This window comes from Pteropus medius, unplaced genomic scaffold, assembly GCF_902729225.1.
Source record: "Pteropus medius unplaced genomic scaffold, Ma_sr-lr_union100, whole genome shotgun sequence".
Taxonomy (NCBI): Eukaryota; Metazoa; Chordata; class Mammalia; order Chiroptera; family Pteropodidae; genus Pteropus; species Pteropus medius.
Window position 1 is genome coordinate 5521261 of NW_024345861.1, and position 19766 is coordinate 5541026.

Below are 19766 nucleotides of genomic sequence, written 5' to 3' on the forward strand. Positions count from 1 at the left end.
ATGGTTGCTTGGACATATTTTAAGAGTTCAAATCCTTCTTCTACCATTTACTAGCTATATGATCTTGGACAAGATACTTAACTTTGGTTGCTTCAATATCATTTGTAAAGTGGCTGATAATAATATGAGAGTACCTACATCATTGCCTGTTGAGAGAGTAAATGAGTTATATGTGTAAGAATCTAAGAACAGCACTAGCATATAGTAAGTTCTGAATAAATCTGAACTATTATTTGTGTAGTGCTTGTGGTTTACAAAACATTTCCACAGGCATTAGGTTCCAGATCCTTTGACTTTCAGCCCAGGCATTTGGGAGAAGTTCAGAATACTGGATAAGGTCCAGAATCCTTTACTGAACACATCCCAAGGAGGATGTCTACTAGGTATTATTTCCTCAACCCAGTCCTGTCTCTTTGCTGCGTGCCCTGGAAAAGCACTCTGTTAGGCTCCAGCACACTTCCTTTGTTCTGGCAGAAGCTTCCACCCAGGAAGTATGAACTTTCTCTCATCCCTTACACAGCAGGAGGCAGAATTATGTCCATTGTTGTTTAAGCCCCAGTAGTCCCTATCTCTCCACTTCCAAATGCCACTGGATATTCTTTAGAAAACCAATTCTGGGCTGAGAGAATTAAGCTGCATCACTTCCCCTAGTAAAACCTTCAGATGCCTTATAAAGTAACATCCAAAAGCTGCTGGTGGTGACTGGTCACTATCCTTCCCCCACACTCCAGATAGGGGAAGGAGCTGACAATTTTGGAGAACCCAGGGTGTAGGGCTATGTTACTATGATGCATACAGATAAGGACCTGGGGCTGTAGAAGGCAGAAGCAACTTGCCCAAGGCACCGCATTGGATAAAAGTTCTGGTTATGCATTTACCAGATCTATTATCTTCCTCAGCCTCTCTAAGCTGAGTTTTCTTATCTCTAAAACTGGGATAACAATTCCATAGGTCATTGTAAAAATTCAATGAGTTAATTTATTTATTACATTTAGCACAATGGCGTACACATAGAAGAATGTTAGGTTTTATTATTATAATTATCTGAAAAAGAGGAATAGCTAGAGTTTCCTCTGTGCCATTCCATTACTCCAAGTGGGGCCCTTGTCCCTGACTGAGGACAATAAGTTTATCTCTGAATGAGAGAGTCGTAACATTCCCCAGCCCAGCTCATGGTGTGGAGCATAGGAGCGTAGGTATGGGTAAGAAGTCCCACCTTATTTGAGGTGGATGTAGTTTTGTCCAACCTATGAAGCAATTCACTTATCCCTCGTTGATGACCAGTGGTGATCCAGTATTTCTTTGAGTCCTTTTGTTGACAGGACACTCATTCCCTAATGAGAATCAACCCATTCCATTTGAATACCTCTTACAGTTAGAAAGTGTACTTTCTCTGTTCCTTCTCCTTCCACCCTCCTTCCACTTCCCACTTCTTCTCTCACCTCTTCCTTCTTCCTTTCATCTTTTCTTCCGTCTTCCTCTTTCTGCCCTGTCCTCTCTTTCTTTTCTCTCCCCTCCCAAGCCTGAGAGCCTGAGGTCCCACTCTTTACTACGACGTCACTATCTCAGTCATGGAGGACATGCTACGTCTGACCACTCGTCTGGCTGATGGAATTGGTCTTCAATGGCCAAATCTTCTGGGTTTTGCAGGATCTTTCGGATGCAAAACCTTTTATCTGGGCCTTCCGGCTTGGCTTTCTAGTTCATTAATGTCACCTATCGGTTCGCTCAATTTCCATTATTAACTCCATCTTGAACAATTCGAGACTTGAATTGGGTTGATCTTGTGTCTTGAGGCCCAGGGGGCCCTATATCCAAGCCACGGGGAAGGCTGGGGCTGACACGGGTAGCCTACTCTGATTCCAATGCTTTACCTAGAAGAACCGAACTCTACAGCCTGTGCGCAGCCTCGTGCGCGCCAGGTGGCGCGGCCTCTTTAAGAGAGGGGCGGGGCCCCAGCACAGGCAGGGCAGGGCCAGCCCACAGTCTCCTTTTCCTTTTTGATCCATTCAAAAATTACTCATTGCAAATTCCCGGACTGCTAGGAGAGGAGAAAGAAGGGGGCGGAGGAGCGGAGCTGCTGCAGGCGCCGCGCTGAAGGCACCCAAGGGCCGGAGTAGCTGACTGCTGGCCGGGCCGAAGCCGCTCGCGGGCTGTTCTGGCTCCCGTGGCCTCACCAGGAAGCGTCAGAATCTCAACACCCGGGAAGCTCCGAGCGCCGCCTCCGCCGCCGCCGCCGCTTCCCGCCCGGCTCTCGGCCCCCGGCTCCCTGCCCTACCCCAGCCCGGCTCCCTCCTCCCTCCGGGACGATCCGGCTCGGGCTCCTTCCTTGGCAATGGCTGGCCGCTGAGCCATGGCTCAGTACGGCCACCCTAGCCCGCTCGGCATGGCTGCGAGAGAAGAGCTGTACAGCAAAGTCACCCCGCGCAGGAACCGCCAGCAGCGCCCCGGCACCATCAAGCATGGATCCGCGCTGGACGTGCTCCTGTCCATGGGCTTCCCCAGAGCCCGCGCGTAAGTGGCCGGGCTCGCAGCTCTTGCGACCCCTCCAGCCCCCAGCTGCTGGCCCTCGTCTTGGGTCCAGCTTGTCTACTTGCGCCGGCCGGACAGGCCGCGCGCTCACCGCTGCCCACGTCCTGTTGAGGGCAGATGGGCACGCAGGAGCCCGGCTCTATATCTCCTCAGGGCAGGGGTGCAGGGGAAGACGCCTCGCGGGAGCGCTGGGCTAGGGGCTTGCTGAGGATGCCTAAGGTGAGACATGCCTAAGGAAAAGGGTACCAGGTTCGAGTCCCGAGTCCCCTGCCCAGCGCCCAGCCTTCGCTTGTGGGGCTAAGCTTGTGTCTGCTAAGCGCCGAGCCCCTGGGGAGGCGGGGTCCTGCAGAGGATTCAGGTACCCTCTGGACCCGAAACTCTGGGCTGGCTTGGGATCCTCTTGATGGCTACGAAAAGGCAAAGGACAGCAGGGCAGGGAAGCCGACGCTCCCACTGCAGCGGCTTCCAGGTCCGGATGCCGCTCTCTGATTTGGTCTCCCTCCGGAGTAGGAGGAGCGGAGCGTGGGTGTTGCTGCGTGTTCATTGATAGGGAGGAAGAAAAAAGGAGAAGCAATTCTTCCAGGGGACCTGGGTTCTCGTCAGTGGTGACAGCAGCGCAGAAATCTGTGGGTGCCTGAGAGTAAGGAGAGGGAGCTGTTCTCCCTCATCCTTCTTCCCCTTGGAGGGTGGAGTGAGGTAGGGAAGGGTAGAGAGAGCGCAGGTGGCTGCCCCTGCAGCCCGCTGCGAAGAGGCCTGGTCTCCAGCACAAGGCGGCGGTGGCAGCAGCAGCAGCAGCAGCAGCAGCAGCAGCAGCAGCAGCAGTAGCAGCCGCAGGAGGAGTCTTCTGAAGCTGGGCATCCAAGAATGTGGGGCCGGAACCCTGCCTAAGAGGAAGCTAAAGCCCGGTGGCCAGGCCTTTCTTCGGTGGGGACACACAGCCTGGGATCCTGTTGGGACGCTGCTTCTTTGAATTACATCACCTGAAGGGGAAGTTGAACAAACTTTATTAGAAAGGGCCAAGTTAATGAAAGTTTTTTTTCCTCCCTCTTTTTTCATGCGATAACTCTTAGGCTTCCCTTCCCTGGCCTTTAGGCAAACCTTGTTTATTCTTTAGTAATCTGGCTGCGACCTCTTAATCAAATCAGACCCCTGATTTTATCATTCCACACAGCCTGCTGGGACAGATTGGAGTGGCATTGGAAGACTATGAAATGCACTGATGTTTCTACCTCCCACTGGCTTCCAAGCACTGGGGCTGCAGTCTCTGATGCTAGATTTGCAGGGAGAAGATGTGGTGGACTCTACATAGATGTGTCAGGTGTGGATGTGGCAAGTTAGGTCCTTCTAATAGATGATGGCTGAGTATAGTTATCCTTAAGAATGGGAGGTAGGGGCTGGTGTCTGCTGGCATTCTTTGGCTTGTAGCTGCATCACTCCACGGCCACAGTACCTTCTCTTCTGTGTCAAAGATCCCTCTGTCTTTTTTCTATAAAGACACTTGTGATTGCATTTAGGGCCTCTCCAAGGTAACTCAGGATAATCTTCCCATCTCAAGATCCTTAGTTTAATCACATCTTCAAAATCCGTTTGTTTGTTTATTTGTTTATTTATTTGCCATGAGGTGATGTTCACAGGGTCCAGGTATGAGGACCTGGATATCTTTTGGAGAGCCATTTTCAGCCTTTTACAGCTACTATTATTGTTAGTAGCACTGCCTCTCATTGCTGAAAAGGTGACAGAGTAGGTCATGATGAAATAGCCTGGGTGGGAGGAGGTTGGGTTCACTGTTCTGTCTCCCACAAATCTCTACCAGAGAGTGGGCAGAGCCTTTGGTAGTCACCTGATCTATTTGCACTCCCTGCCCAGGCTGGCATCTCTTCTACTTCGACCTAAAAAGGCTAATGTGGTCAGCCTTCCCCTTAATAACTTAACTCAGGTCAGTAAGAAGAGGGACCACTCCATGGGGCCATCTGAAATTTTCAGAGAGCAGATTTTTAACTTTATTTTGGAGAGCTGAGAAGAAAGAGAGCAAAGGCAGCAGGCTTAGCTTCTGAGAAGCCTCTTTTTTAAGTCTTAAACCTGGAGGAAGGAATATGATGAAATTGCAAGCAGGAGAGAGCAGGTATGGTTTCCTGGGATCAGGATGACTTAGCTGTGATACAAAGAAAGGATGAGACTGGTGCCTGAGATATGGCCATTCAGAGAGAATGGTGGTAGCCAAGGCTGACAGTTCTGATTTTCCCTCTGCGTGTAACTGGGTCTGGTGTTGCGCAGCACAAGAAGAGACCTTCCACTGGGCTCTCGGTGGGCTGTCAAAATGCTCAGAGGCCAACAAGTCCCAGGTCCTGGATAACTCATTTAACCCATCAGGGCCCCACTGACTCTCTCTGAGGGGGATAGGATTAATCAGTGTGTGTTTCTTAAGTGCTTGACAAAGCTACAGGAAAGAAGTGCTGCACAAGCAGGGTGACCTCAGGGTGTGTTCTCTGTGGCTCCTTACTCCCCTGGAGCTGTGCTGGATTTTTTCCATTCCACCCTATGAACTTCAGCCATTTAGACACTGCTGTGGAAGAACCTGCCACATGAAGAAAGATTGAGGAGTGGTGATTTTTATGGTGGTGTGTGTGTGTGTGTGTGTGTGTGTGTGTGTGTGTGTGTGTGTGTGTTTAAGCAAGCAGAAGGTAAGGAGGTGTTAGGGAAGCCTCTGGAAGAAAACTTTCAAGGGGCCAAAATGGCCTATTCCTTTCTTTTTGTTTCTATGCCCAATAGTTTTCTGTTGCAAAAGTTCTAAAAATAAAGGTCTAGCTTCATCAAGACTGGAGTGAGGTTGGTAGAAGGAAAAGTAAGAGTGTCTGTGCTGGGCAAAGGCCTGAGGAAGAGGATGTCTGGGGCCAGGAGAAGGGCTGAATAGATCACCAGAGAAGGAAGGATAGGAACTCTGATAGAGTCGTTGCTTTGCATACTCGATTTCATACTATCTCACTACTGGCCTTTGCAATTTCTGGGGAGTGAAGCTCTCATATCTCTTCTGTAGCTTGAGGGCAACTGTGGGAGCAAGTCACTGGACAATGAATCTGAGGAGTCCTGGCTGATACAACCCTGCTTTTTATTTTGTTTTGGTTTGAGGCTTCCTGGGGCTAGTACTTTGTCTATAGCCAATGGCCTTCAAATATTTCCTAGTACTTTGTCTATAGCCAATGGCCTTCAAATGTTTCCTATGTCCCTTCTTGCAAAAGGACACCCATGACAGGGGTCAGATGTCCCAGAATTCTAGTTTAGCTTCTGACTGACACTTGAAGCTTTTAGGTCTTCTGTTTAAGCCCTTTTTATCAATCTCCTGACCAGCTTCTGTGCATGAAAATGCCTGTCCTGCATTATCTGACATGCTTTGTAAAGACAAAATGAGATCAGGGCAAGAAAGAACTTGGAGAAGTTAAAAGTGTATTCTGGACACAAGATAGATATGATTATGGTATTATTGGAAGAAAAAGAAGGGGGTGAGGTGGTGGTTGAAGTTCTTGGCAAAGATTCACATGTGCTATTGGGTTATCTTTTTTCCTACTGAGAATACTTAAACGATGCCTTGTTAAAGAGCAAGATAGTGGCAGAAGGAAAGAGCTGGAAGAAATGCCTTTGACTTTGCTCTGGGCAGGAAGCTCTGTTAGCTATGCCTCACTGCCCAAAGATAAAGCAGCACAAGCTGGCTACACAAAGAATTGAGAAGCATCTTGGAGAGCCCATGAATTAAAATATCCAGTTTCTCTGACCTCCAGCCTACCTGGTGATTGACATTGGATTCTCTGAAAGTACTTGGTCAACTCAGCATCTCTGAATTGCGGCTGATTCTGGGAGAGGGCTTCTTTCTCAGGGGTATTAGATATGATGCAGGGCAGGGCAAATTACCTAAGTGGAGTGGAGGGAGGTGGAGCTCAAGCCCTGCACTAAGAAAGAAAAGTGTTCTTAGCTGAGCACAAGGAAGAATTCAAAGCCCACTAAAGTCAGAGTCAAAAAGAAAGTTTGTTAGAGAAGGGGTAACGCTCCACAGACAACGTGGTCTCCTCTCAGAGGCAGAGATTGAAAGAGCCTGAGAGAGACTCAGAGGGACAGACAATAGAAAGAGATGGAGACAGAGAGAGAGCCGGAGTAAAGACACTGAGTAAAGGCAGTGAGAGGGACCCTGAGTGTTTGGGGAATTCAGTTTATATATCATTCTTTAGTTTCTGTGAATTACAGTTTAAAGCTTTTGTTTACCCATTTTTCTTTGATACAAGCATACAGTGAGAAAGGATAAGATTATGTAGCAGGAAAAGGTAAGAATATGCAATGTGAAAGACATGCTGCCTATTTCCAGCCTGTAATCCATAGATTCCCCATGGTTTTAGCAATAAGGAACGAATGATTTTATTTTGTGTAGGGTGTCACTTAAAGACTCTGTTTTTCTGTTTTCCCTTCACAGTGTGGGGAAATGTGTTGTTAGCAATCCTTGCAAAAATCTTCTTTTGTTCTATAGGTGTCCTCCTGGTCTGGCTGTAGGACTGATCAGCATATTGCAGTCTCTGAATATAGCTTGATTTAACATTTTAGTCCTCTTGATTTAACATGTAGTCCTACATTAGGCAGAAAAAGAAGAAAAAAAACATGCCCATTTGGAGCTGGAGGGGTCTCATAGGTGAGTAGGGTGAGGAAGTCTAGAATCTACCTGTTGTGACCCTGTGCCCACACAGTACTTCCTTACATTTGTGTGTTATTTTGCAGTTGGAAATTGCTCTCACATGTGCTAAATATCCCTTTAATCGACACAGCAGTCCTATGAGGTAAAGCACACAATAAAAGCCTCATTTTAAAATGAGACTTGAGGCTCTGAGGAGCTCAGGGACTTACCTTGTGTGGGACCATGTTGTCATGACAGCCTTGGGCTAATACTATAAGTCCAGTTAACTTCCCAGGCCACACAGAGGCCCTAGTTCAAAAGGAAAGTCCTTGACATGTGTTCTTTTTTAACTTTATAGTGATCTAATTTATGTACAATAAACTAAACCTATTTAGAGATTGATCAGTTTTGACAGACGATAATACCATGAAGTCGCCACCACAAGACATAGCACATGTCCGTCACCCTAAAATTTTTTTGTGCCTCTTTGCAGTCAGTCCCTTTTCCGCCCCATCCCTGGGGCAACCACTGGCCTGTTTTCTGTCACTACAGATTAGTTTGTTTTCTAGATCTGTATATAAGTAAAATCATACAATGCATACTCTTATACATGCCTGGCTTCTTTTCTCATATTTTTGAGACTTGTCCATGATGTTGCATACATCAGCAGTTTGTGTCCTGTTGCTGCTGAGTAGATCTTGATGTATTTGAATATGCTGGTACATAATTATTAACCCCTTGCACACAGCTTCTATAAAATTCTCTATTGTATTCTAATAATACCTTAGATTTTTAGGCCAGTTTAGAGATTGCAAAGCAGATTTATGTACATAATTACTATCAAGTAATTGATAATTCATGAGAAGACTGAGGTGCACAAGATTAAGTGCCACAGAGAGTAAAGAGTATCCTGCCTTATGACTCTATCCTGTGGTTTTTGTCACCACCCCACCCCCTGCCCTCAGCTGCCTCAAACTCTAGCTGCTTTTCACTGAGTGGACAATAATTCTCACAGTTAAAGGCTTTGCTTTTTCAAGAGGCAACAAAACTAGGGAATCCTTTGTCTCTTGCCAGCTCTGCTCCTGCCAAGATGGTGGTGGTGGAGCTGTCAGTGTCACCCCCATCCTAGTAGTGTGTGCATCTGGTGTGTGTAAAGCTGTGTGTGTGTGTGTGTGTGTGTGTGTGTGTGTGTGTGTGTGTGTGACAGACAGACAGACAGACAGACAGACCCTGTACTTGGAATGGAGGAGATCCTGTTAGTATCAGCCTGATACTCAGAAGTTTCAACTTGTGGCAGGTGTTCGGACAGCCTAGGTTTGAATCCCAACTGGGTGACCTATGGTGAATTTCTGAATGCACTGAGCCTGATTTTCCCTGTCTGTAAAAGATTAATAATAACAGTACTTACCTCGAAGGACTGTTATAAGGGCTAAGGATGCCATTCCACACAAATACTTGAAGAGTGCCTAGCATCAGTAAGCCCCAATAAGGAGATATGTCTTACTTCTCCAATGCCGATTTTATTCTGCAGAGCTCCCTTTGTTGCCTGGGGCCCAGAGTGCCCCTCCACTTATACATCTCTCCTCTACTCACTAAACTATGGGCAGAAAGTAGTGAGTGTGGGGTAGAGGCTGACTGAGGCCTTCCCTCAGCACTTCAGTTCTGTTCTCCTGTACCTCTCTCTGTACAGTGCCCCAAGGGGTGCCAGACCTATTGGAAGCAGACCCAGAGCAGAGCCAGTGCTACCTAAGCTGCTGACTGTAATAAATGGCTTGGGTTGGGGATTTGAAGGAGTGCCATATGGTTGTCTTTTGATTAGTTTCAAATGGAATCAGTCTGCAGCCCTAGAGAGGGGGGAAAAAATGAGCATTCAAGAATGGCTCCTCTGCACTGTGATGGGCACAGTCCCAGCAGGACACAGAGCCATTGCTGGACAAATGAGATATCTGCAATCCCCATCAGTACCGAAAGTCCTTGCCTTCTTTATGGGAGGACTTTCCCAGGGGCCCCTGGGTGTTACCGAAAGGCTTATGGGAGAACCTCTGGGTTTTCTCTTCCCTGAAAGATGGATGGATAGCTAGAGCAGTGGCCTAAGTCCTCTGGACCTTCTGGTAAGGGCTCAGGGTATGTGATAGATGATCCCCTTTCTTGTTGTCCCATCTTGCTAATATCCCCATTTTCCTGGTGACCTGGCCATTAGGTTCTTTGCACCTACTATTTATGAGGATGAGGCCTATGGTGAATTATCTCAGATGCAAATCCAGAAATTGAGATCTTTAGTGTGTGCACAGTATCCTACTAAATTCTGTGCAGTTCTTGGGAGAAAAAGGTGAATGTCAGGTTTCACCACCTGATGCTCTGAAGTATCCCTAGCTGGCTGCAAGTCCTCCACAGTGACCTTCTGAGGAGCGAATCTGCCTTTTCTCAGCCTGAGAGAATAACACTTTACAGATCATCTAAGAGCTCTGGGTTTGGCCTATACCTCACAGGTAGCCTAGTGGTAATGCACAATGAAAGCAAACTCAGTTTACCAGACTCTAGCTCTGCACTTGCACTCTGCTCTCGATTATTGGCTGTTTGGACTCACACACATACTTTTCTTTCCCCCAACCTCTGTGTTCCCAACTGTAAAAGGGGTTGAAGTCAAGCACTTCTCAGGTCCTTTGCAGTTCCGGTGACCTGGGGATGACATACACGTACAAGTATTTTCACTGCTTCATGTATACTTTTCTGTTCCAGAGCATTTGGCTTTTCTGTTTTGTTTTGTTTTGTTTTGTTTTGTTTTCCTAATTTTGTTTTGTTTTTCCCTGGAGCTTTATTGTCAAATTCTTCTCTTCTCCCTCTAAAAAAACTCTTCAGGACTCTTGATATTTTAGAGTAAATAAATAGAAAGAAAAAAGATATAAGGCAATTACAACAGTGGGGAGTCGTTTAACTAGTATGCATTAGTATAATTTTCAAATTGGTACATAATGTTCTTTCTTGCAAAATACGACCAATGTGCTGGTTAAATGAGAGAGGAGGTTAGTGCCTTAAGCCCAACTCCTGGAGGGAAATAAATTGCTCATGGGTACCTTTTTAATTAAAGGGACATCTTCCCTTCTGCTAGGTCACCAGCTGTTTGTGTAACAATTCCCATTGTGTTCTGTTGCCCCAGTGGAAACATACTGCAACAGTGGCAATTAACTCTACCAAGATCAGGGCTATTGCCACACGCAGTGAGAAGCTGAAAGAAACACCCCCATAGCAGCTCACAAGAGTCGGGAGGAAGCCAAGAGGAAGCTGATAGCACAGATGGTCAGAGCAGCCAAATGTTCAGGCTTCTTTTCAGGTTTTGTTGGATCTACCTTCTCCGTGAATCAGGTAGCAGGATTATTTAGAATCCTACTTTCATGCTGACTGTGCCCCATTCAAAAATATTTACTGTGAGCATCCGCTCTCTAAATGTTTATTATCTTACCTTGGGTAGAAAGCACTTAGTAGGAAAGAAATCTGCCTCCAGTGGCTGCCTTTGTGTACAGTCTGTTTAAACACAGACAAACACATGGAAAACTATGCGGGGTTGCTGAAGTTCTGAACCAGTGGCATCTGCTGTCTCATTTCTTAATCAACCTGTCCTTGAATCGCCTCCCTGCTTACCTTTTCTTCTCTTTTTGCCTCATCAGATTTTACCCATCCTGGAGAACTAGTTCAACTATAATATGTGTGGCTTTCTTTTGCTTTCCTTCCCTAACTCTCTTTCTCTCTCTTTTCCTCCCCTTTTCTCTCTTCTCATCTCTTCTTCAAGCCTTATTAAGCTTCACCTTGTGAAGCAATCAAGGTAGAGAGGATCATCCCTGTATTTCCTACATAGATACAGAATGATCTGTCCTAGGCTTTCAGTCACTTTCACCCACAGTGACCTTTTTGGGGTCTCATAACATATCTTCACATTTCAAATCTTTGAGGAACAGGAGGAAAAAATCAACATTGTATCTGTCTTACCTCCATAACAAGTTCCCTAGGTAATGCCATTTTTTGTTAAATGTATAAACACCTCATTATGTATTTATGGAAACTATTAAAATCTATTACAATAGCAGTTGCGAGTGAAAAGATAATTACATATAATCTTTGCCCTCAAGGAACTGCCAATCTAGTGTGGAAAAGAAGTATGATAAAATGTGTTAAATGGAATACAAGAGACAGATGCAGTATCTATGTGAGGAGATGAGGAGGGTAATATAACCAGACAGAGAGCCCCAAAGTAAATTTTGAAAATGCAAATAAGGTAAGAGCAATACTTTTCTTCAGTTTAAGAGGTAGGAGTTTAGGAAGATCAGCAGATAGTCCAAATGATTTAATATTATACCACAAGTGTAAGACAGAGACAGAATTTAATTTAAACTTGAGTTTCTAGAATCATCCTGCTCATCATCCTCTTACTTTCTATCTCACCACCAGCCCCTCCACTCCAACTAAATAAAATTCTAGGTACTATGTTACTGTCTAGCTTGGAAAGAAAAGGAGAAATTTTGGCTACCAAAAGAAATAGCTGGACCATAATTGAGCCTAAGTTTAGATTTGACATTATTTTACTCATGCTTCCATTGGGCTGAGTGTTTACTACATGCCAGGAACTTGTTAGGGATGTGATTATTTTTCTTCTACGGGAACTCAGCATTCCTCAAGAGAGAAATACATATAAACCATAAACATGAAATAATATTACAGTTAGTACCATAGTAGAGGTTTGAAAAAAACTCTATTGGACCACAGGAACAATGACTAGTACAATCCATGAAGGTTGAGGAGAGCAGAGGAGGCAACAATTAAAGAAGACCTTAAGTAATAAATAGATTTTCTAGGTATAGAAGAGGAAAGGGCATTCCAGTCAGAGTGGACAGCATGAAATTCAGAGAGTAAGAAGGCATGTGGGAGCTGAGGATTGATGAGAAAGTGACAAAAGAGGAGTAGATAAATTAGTTGGGGCTAGAGGTTATGGAGAGTAACATTTTATAGAACAGAAGTCATATAAAGAATAGAATGTAGCAGAGAAAAACTAGGCATGGGAGCTGGTAAGAAGGTGGTTGTAATAGTCCAGAAGAAAGGCTAATAGGCGCTTGGGTTAAGATTAACAAGAGCCAGATTCTAGAGACGTTTCTGAAATCAAATTAACAGGATTGATACTCTATTGGGTGTGAAGATTGGGGGAGCAAAAAGATAGCTCAAGATTAACAGTTTTGGAAACGAGAAAGGGGGAGACATTATTAACCAAGATAGAATATATAGAAGATCAGGTGATATAGAGGATGAGGGACAAGTTTGGCTTGAGATAGGTGTTAAAGTCTATAAACAACATAAAGATATGGTTGGAAATTAGGATTTGTTGCTCAGAGGAGTAGTTAGGGCTAGAACTATAGATTTGGGAACTGACTGTAGTAGAAGGCATGAGAATAGGTGTGGTAAACCAGGCAGAGTGTAAAGAAAAGAAGTCAACTTCCAGGGGAAGGGTTCTGAGGGACAAGCTGGTGAGTAGAAGAAAAAGAACAGGCGAAAGAGGGAGGCTAAGAAGAGTGTTTGGAGAGGCAGGAAAAAAAGAAAATGAGAGATGTCCTGCAAAAAGGCAGGGAAGAAGAGAACTTCTTAAGAAAGATTCAAATCAACAAAATGTTTCTTTTCCTTTGTATTTCCAAGGTGAGTATAATCATTGTTTGTAAATTCAGGTGGTTGTGAATAAAATGTGGCCAGGTGAGGATTGCAAAGCCTCCCTGAAGGGTTTCTGGTGGTCATCCTCCCAGCTCCCCTAGACTCCTGAGGACCTGGCCCCTGGGCTTCTGCTGAGCCTTTTGGCAGCTCTTTCTGCAGAAGGCTGGAATCTGCTCTCTGAAACTGACACTGCTGACCAAGATCTGCCTGTGAATAGATAGATAAATTGGAATCTCTGATGTAAGAATCATCAAGGAATGCTGAGGATCTACATAAAGATTCATGATGGGGCTAGTAACCAGGGTCTGGAAAAATTTGTGTCCTTGAGGGAACGTTTTCTCCAGTTTTCTAAGTTATACAAGTTACTCTGCACACTTAGTCTGTATGCACCCACCTACAACTTGGAGACAAGTGGGAAAGTGTGAAGTAAGAATGGATGTTTGGTGTATTGGGTACTTTGGAAGGAAGTGATAGAGGAAAGAAGATGGAGGAGGAAACAAGTAGAAGACTGTGAACCGGGGTAGCTGAATCAAACTTGGAGAAAGTACTTACCCCCCAAAAAAGAGAAGTTGTACTTTATATTGTAGGTTGTTTGTTTGTGGGAATTGAATTTCTAAGAGTTGGTAGATACCGAAAATGTAAACATAGAATATATAGTTTTAAATTTAGGTGATTGGATGAGTGATAGTTCTTCATGGGTTGCCAAAGGATATGAAGAAGAACAATGTCCTGAACACAATACTTTGTGAAATCTATAGATATCAGAAGTGTACGCAGATATAGCAGCTCAAGAAATGTTAGTTATTCATATCCTAGACTGTGTTTCTAATATGAAACTGCATAATAGTAATCACTGGGGAGTCATGTATGATAGAAGATAGATTTTGCTTCAGGGTGAAAAAACTCATGTAACATTTCTGCCCTAGGTTTAGGATAACTCAGCTGTCCCTTACCTACTTGGCAAAAACCTGCATAGGCGGAATCTCAAGAAAGTATAGCTGGAATTCCTAGGAGGGCTTATCTAGACCAACTTCCCCTTTTTACCTGTAAGTAAAACAGGATGAGCAGATGAAGTGACTTGCTCAAGACCAACAGCTAGACTTCGACAGAAGTAGAGCTTAGGCCTCCTGACTCCCAGCCCAGATGGCAGTTTCTTTTTTCTACATCAGGCTACTTTCCTGAGTCCAGGCTCTTCTTCTAAGAAATAGATTTCTAACAAGGGTTCAGCTCGCTTTCCTGGAGGGATGGACTGGTCCGTTGTCAGATAAGTCCTTTCATGTAGTTTCTCAGTCTTTTCTTTTTCTTTTGCTCCCCTCCTGCCTGCCATTTGTTCATGTCTTGGCCAATAGAAGATAAAGCTAACATGTTGATAGGCCAGTAGGACTGGTTATCTGTAAGAAGGAGGGTGGAATGGGTGGGTGGGGAAGTCTCACGGCAGTGGTAGAGTGTTGGAAAGGATCCATAGTTGTCTCAGTTACCTACCCAGAAAGGTAAGAACAAAGTTATATTACTCTATGGAGATAAAAAAAACAGGCTTTAGAAACAAAAGACTGGGTTCAAATTCTGGATCTGTTACTTTCTGAGGATGTGTTTTTGAGTAAGTTATTTCTATAGGTTGGATGAATCAAAATGAGGCAATAATTATAAAAGTAATAAAAACCACAAAAAGTCATACACACGTAAAGTAATACTATTATTTGTTATCCACGGTTGGGTCATGGTACTTTGATACTCTTCCAGAAAGTCTGTGAACACTTGGTTTGGGTTGTGTTTGGTGGGCTATTCCAGCCTTCCCTACCAAGCTCCCTTGTCCCAGAAAGGCTAATTCTGTCAGAGTGAAGAACGTGAGGAGACATTTGAGAGGCCAGTTCCATCAAAGTGAATACTTCCTTCTGGAAGCTTAAATTTTCACTTCACCTCTTTTGGGAAGTAGGGACGTGAATCATAATGAGTTAGAAAGTGGCTTTTGTAAAAACCAGAGGTTTTGTAAAACAGAGCAGATGTGACCAAAGGCATATGTAATGGTTTCCTATTGCTTGCTATAACAAATTCAGTGGCTTAAAACAATACAGTTTTTTCTCTTATAGTTTGGAGATCAGAAGCCCAAAGTGAGTATAATGTACAAAAATTAAGATGTCAATAATACTGCAATCTTTCTGGAGGCTATAGGAGGGAATCTGTTTCCTGTTTCACTCTTCCTTCTAAAATCTTATGACTATACCTCAAAATTCTTAGCTTAATCACATCTGCAAAGTCCCTTTGCTGTGTAAGGTAACATATTCATAGGTCCTGGGGATTAGGATATGAGGATATTTGGGGAGCTATTATTCTGTCTACCACAGAATGGCAAATGGCTTTTGTGAAAACAAGAAGTTAAGTATGTATGTGTAAGCACTTGGTCTGCATTTCTCCTTAATTCATGGTATTTCTCACAGAATATAGGTTTACTAGGCTCTCCTCATTTGTATTTCCTACAGCTAACCCTTCATCACCCTCACCATTCCCAACCAAAGTACTAAATAGTCATAGCAAACCTATATTCATATATTCACAGCCTACTGTGTGCCAGACAATATTTTAAACACTTAACATGTACATTATTTTGTGTATTTCTCATAATAGCCCTATGAGATAGGAACTATTATTATCCCCATTTTACAGATGAGAAAACTGAGGCACAGAGATGGAAAAACTATTTTTAATTTTTCAATGACAGTTGGCATTCAGTATTATGTTAATTTGAAGTGTGCATCATAGTGATTAGACATTTATATAACTTATGAGGTTATCCCCTGATAAGTCTAGTACTCGTCTGGAACCATATATAGTTATTACAATATTATTGACTATATTCCCTATGCTACACTTTATATCCCTGTGACATTTTTGTAACTACCAATTTGTACTTCTTAATTCTCTTACCTTTTTTACCCAGCCCCCCAATCTCTCTCCTATCTGGCAATCATCAGTTTGTTCTCTGCATCTATGAGTTTGCTTCTGTTTGTTTATATTTTTTGGATTCCACATGTAAGCAAAATTATATGGTAATTGTCTTTCCCTGTCTGAGTTATTTCACTTAACATAATACACTCTAGGCCCATCCATATCATCGCAGATGGTAAGATTTCATTCTTTTTTATGCCCAAGTAATATTTCATTGTATTTTTGTACCCCAAGATATCTTCTTTATCCATTCATCTGTCAGTGGGTACTTAGGTTACTTCCGTATTTTGGCTATTGTAAATAATGCTGCAATGAACATAGAGAAGCAAATACTTTTTCAAAATAGTGTTTTGGACTTCTTCGGAAAATACCCAGAAGGGAATTGCTGGGTCATAAAGTAGTTCTATTTCTAATTTTTTGAGGAAGCTTTGTTCTGTTTTCCATAGTGGCTGTACCAATTTACAATCCCACCAACAGTGCATGAGGATTCTCTTTTCTGCATATTCTCACCAACACTTGTTGTTCGTTAATTTATTGAGGATTGCAATTCTGACAGGTGTGAGGTGATATCTCACTGTGGTTTTAATTCACATTTCCCAAGTAATTAGTGACATTAAACATCTTTTCATACGTCTGTTGGCCATCCGTATGTCTTCTTTGGAGAAATGTCTATTCAGATCCTTTGCCCATTTTTTAACCAGGTTGTTTGTTTGTTTGTTTTCATGTTAAGTTGTATGAGTTTTTTTATATTTTGGATTTCAACCTCTTATAAGATGTGTCATGGGCAAATATGAGGCACGGAGATTTTTAAGTTGCCGAAAATCACACAACCAGTAAATAGTAGAATCAGGATGCAAACTCTAGGCAGGCTGACTCCTGAGTCCGAGTTCTTAACCAGCACCCACAGTATTGCTATGCAGCTGATGTTTAGTAATGTTCAGTAAATAGCAGGAAGAAAGAAACTTGACGTCCAAACAAATGATGTGATGTCCCTAGATTACACAGAACTAGAGTCTAGAGGGCAGTCTCATTTGTCCATTGGTTTGGTCTGTTACTGGGCCTCAACTAACTGCAATGTGGTTGGCTGTCTAGTGATGTAGTCTGGAGTTACAATGATATTATCACCCTTTTCTGAAAGTAGGGGTGTGTGTGTGTGTGTGTGTGTGTGTGTGTGTGCACGCACATATGTGCATATACTATCCAGTTCGGCTCCAAACTATCAGAAGACAGGCACAGGATTGTACTCAGGAGTTAGTAGAACACCAAGTCTCTGCCAACCACCTCTCCTCCCTCCACCTGCTGCTGGAAATTGAACCTCCACAATAGAAACAGGAAATGTGTTCCTATTTCTGTTGCCTCAATGAAGGGCTCTTTGGACAGAGCACATAGTGGTTTGCCAGGTACTATACTTTGTGGTCAAAGTGACATATATTCAAATTCCTATTTTACTTTAGGGAAATTACTACATTCTCAGGCTCAGTTTTCTCATCTGTTAAATGAGGGTAATGATATCTGCCTCAAGGGATCGTTATAATGGTGAAATGAGATAATAACGTATAAAATAGTTAATGCAGAGCTCAACTCTTAAATGCACAGTAAGTGGTAGATATGGAGGTTAAGAATCACGACATTGTGTGGGGCACAGAAGGGCACTCAGAGTACAAGTTAATAAGTCATTCTAAATCTTTGGTGAAAGTGTGTTTCTATGTTCTTTCCCCAACATCTTTAAGACCTGGAGCTTAGAAATAATTTAAATAGTGTTCAATTGACTGGATACGCATTCTAGGGAAGAGCTCCAGCCTTCTGAGCCTCCACCCTGAGAGATGAGGGGAACGGGGTTAGAAATGTGGACTAGCTTTCTTCTTCAGTGCAGAATCCTAACCACACGGCTCCTGCCTGGTCTCACATGTGCCCAGAGCTGCTATCCTTAACAAGAAGAATCCCTGACATGTCAGCAGTGTGATGATGATGGCAAGGAGCCCTGTGGGAGCCTGCTTGTAAGTCACTCTTGAAAATCAACTGACCAATCCAGATGAGCCTCATGGAGATCTCAGACCACAGTCAGACCTGCAGCAACTTTGTGCATCGGGATTGAGATGCACAAGGCTAAACAGACAGCTATACTCCTCTGCTGTCTGACTGCTTCGGGCACCACAGATCTCCAGGTGTCACTTCATCCATCAGGGCTTGGAAAGGAGGTGGCATGTGTGGTTGTCTTGTTATGGCCTGTGGCTGCCAGCCCTGCAGGCCAGTGGAAAGGGGAGGCACGCTGGCAGAGGAAGAGTGGCTGGACACCAGTAATACCTCTCCAGCAAGATGGCCTGTATTGTAGTGACTGGTGAAGGCTTTCAAATGGAATTACTCTCAGGGAACCTTGAGTAAACAAAGAACATTTCTGTTTGCTAGGCAGCTTGCTCTGAAAGATGTAGAGAATAAGGGCTGAAATCTTATTTGAATTTTTTTAAAAATTTTCTCCTTCCTATTTTATGCAGTGTGAGGAACTAGCTACTGCTTTTCTGGGAAACAGGTAGTGTGAAGCTAAATACGGTAAGTTTGAAGTGGACTTGAAGGAATACAAAAGCTATGTAGGCAGGACAGGAAGAAGATCCTATTAATTCAACCAAATTTTACTGAGCAATGACCTTGTGCCAGGCACCCGAGATTTGTGCTACGGGTTAGATGTACAAATATGAGTGAGACTCGGTCTCTGACAAGAAGCTTCTGAGCTCTTGGGGAAGACAAACTCAAGCAGGTAACTTCAATACAATGTGATAAGATGAGAGAGGGGCGGGGAAGGTATCTCTCTAATACTGGAAGGCTGTCATGTGAAAAGAAGATGCTTATTTTGTGGACTTCAGTGGATGGTTATCATTGCTAGGGACACAGACTTCAGTTCACAAGGAAGAACAACTTTTGGAAACCAATGGCCCGATTATGCTATACTCTGCCTTCTGAGGTAGTGTTTTCTACCCCTGTTTATTATTGAGTGTAACTGAGCTTTTTTATCAGCCTCCTCAGCAGCACTCAAGAGTTCTGGGTTGGAGTTGAGAATGTACCTGAAATGTGGGGAGGTAGGCTGGGCTAGCTTGGGATCTCAGGTCTGCAGGGAAGGATACGGTATCTGAAGGTATCCTCTAAAGGGAGGTACTGCTTTCACACGCATGATGCTCTCCACAGCTCTGACAGTAAAACAGATACTTTTCTCTATTTAAAAGATGAAAACAAAATGAAGCTTACAGGAGTGCACACAAAGCTATTAAATAGTATAACTGTACAGTCCCAGAACCATGAGCGTACACGTAGACCACAGAGAGCTGTCGCTGAATCCCAGAGGTAATGAACAGCCAAGATGTAGTAGGAAGGACTGCAGAATAATCCCACAGCAAGATATGTGGCCCTTCTCTCCACACCTGATGTCTTTAAAGTGTCTTGGTGCCAAGTCTCTGGGATTCTCTGAACATCTGATTCTCAGGCATCATCTTTTGGAATGGCCTCACCAGCATTGAGTAGGAATGAATTATCCACACACAAGGGCCATAGGGCTGTGTAGAATTGAAATGAGGGAGCAAGCAAGGGGCTCAGAAGGGTGGAGCCTTCAGCATTCACTTATTGGTGCTTGATATGTACCAGCCATTGGCTGGGTTCTGAGCAGGTAATTATGAGCTGTGACCAGTATTTTGGGCCAGAGGGAATGGATAGAGGCTAAGAGAAGCAGTGATGAGCAAGCTGCAGTGAAGGACACGGCAAACAAGTCTAGTGTAAGCAAGCCAGGGCAGAACAGCTACCTTAAGAAGAAAGAAAAAGAACTGTTCAGCTGTGGAGAAAGAGAATGAAGAATGGCTTTAAGTTTATAATAGACTTGAGAGGCTGAAGTTTTCAGCAGTAAGAGGAATAGCCTTAGGTCAGTCTTTAACTCCTTATAATAGAAAATTCCAGAAGAGCTGAAATTCTT

General features: G+C 43.8%; 1 protein-coding gene across 2 annotated transcripts in view; it reads left to right on the forward strand.

Annotated features, from left to right (window-relative positions):
• Positions 1-1999: 1999 nt before the first annotated feature.
• UBASH3B (ubiquitin associated and SH3 domain containing B) overlaps positions 2000-19766 on the forward strand; it is a 144920-nt gene continuing 127153 nt past the window's right edge. The window contains exon 1 of one of the 2 annotated variants that reach the window (XM_039874725.1): positions 2000-2514. In XM_039874725.1, the coding sequence (XP_039730659.1) occupies positions 2354-2514 (161 nt within the window). In that variant the 5' untranslated portion in view covers positions 2000-2353. The remainder of the gene's footprint in view (positions 2515-19766) is intronic. The other variant, XM_039874726.1, reaches the window with a different exon arrangement.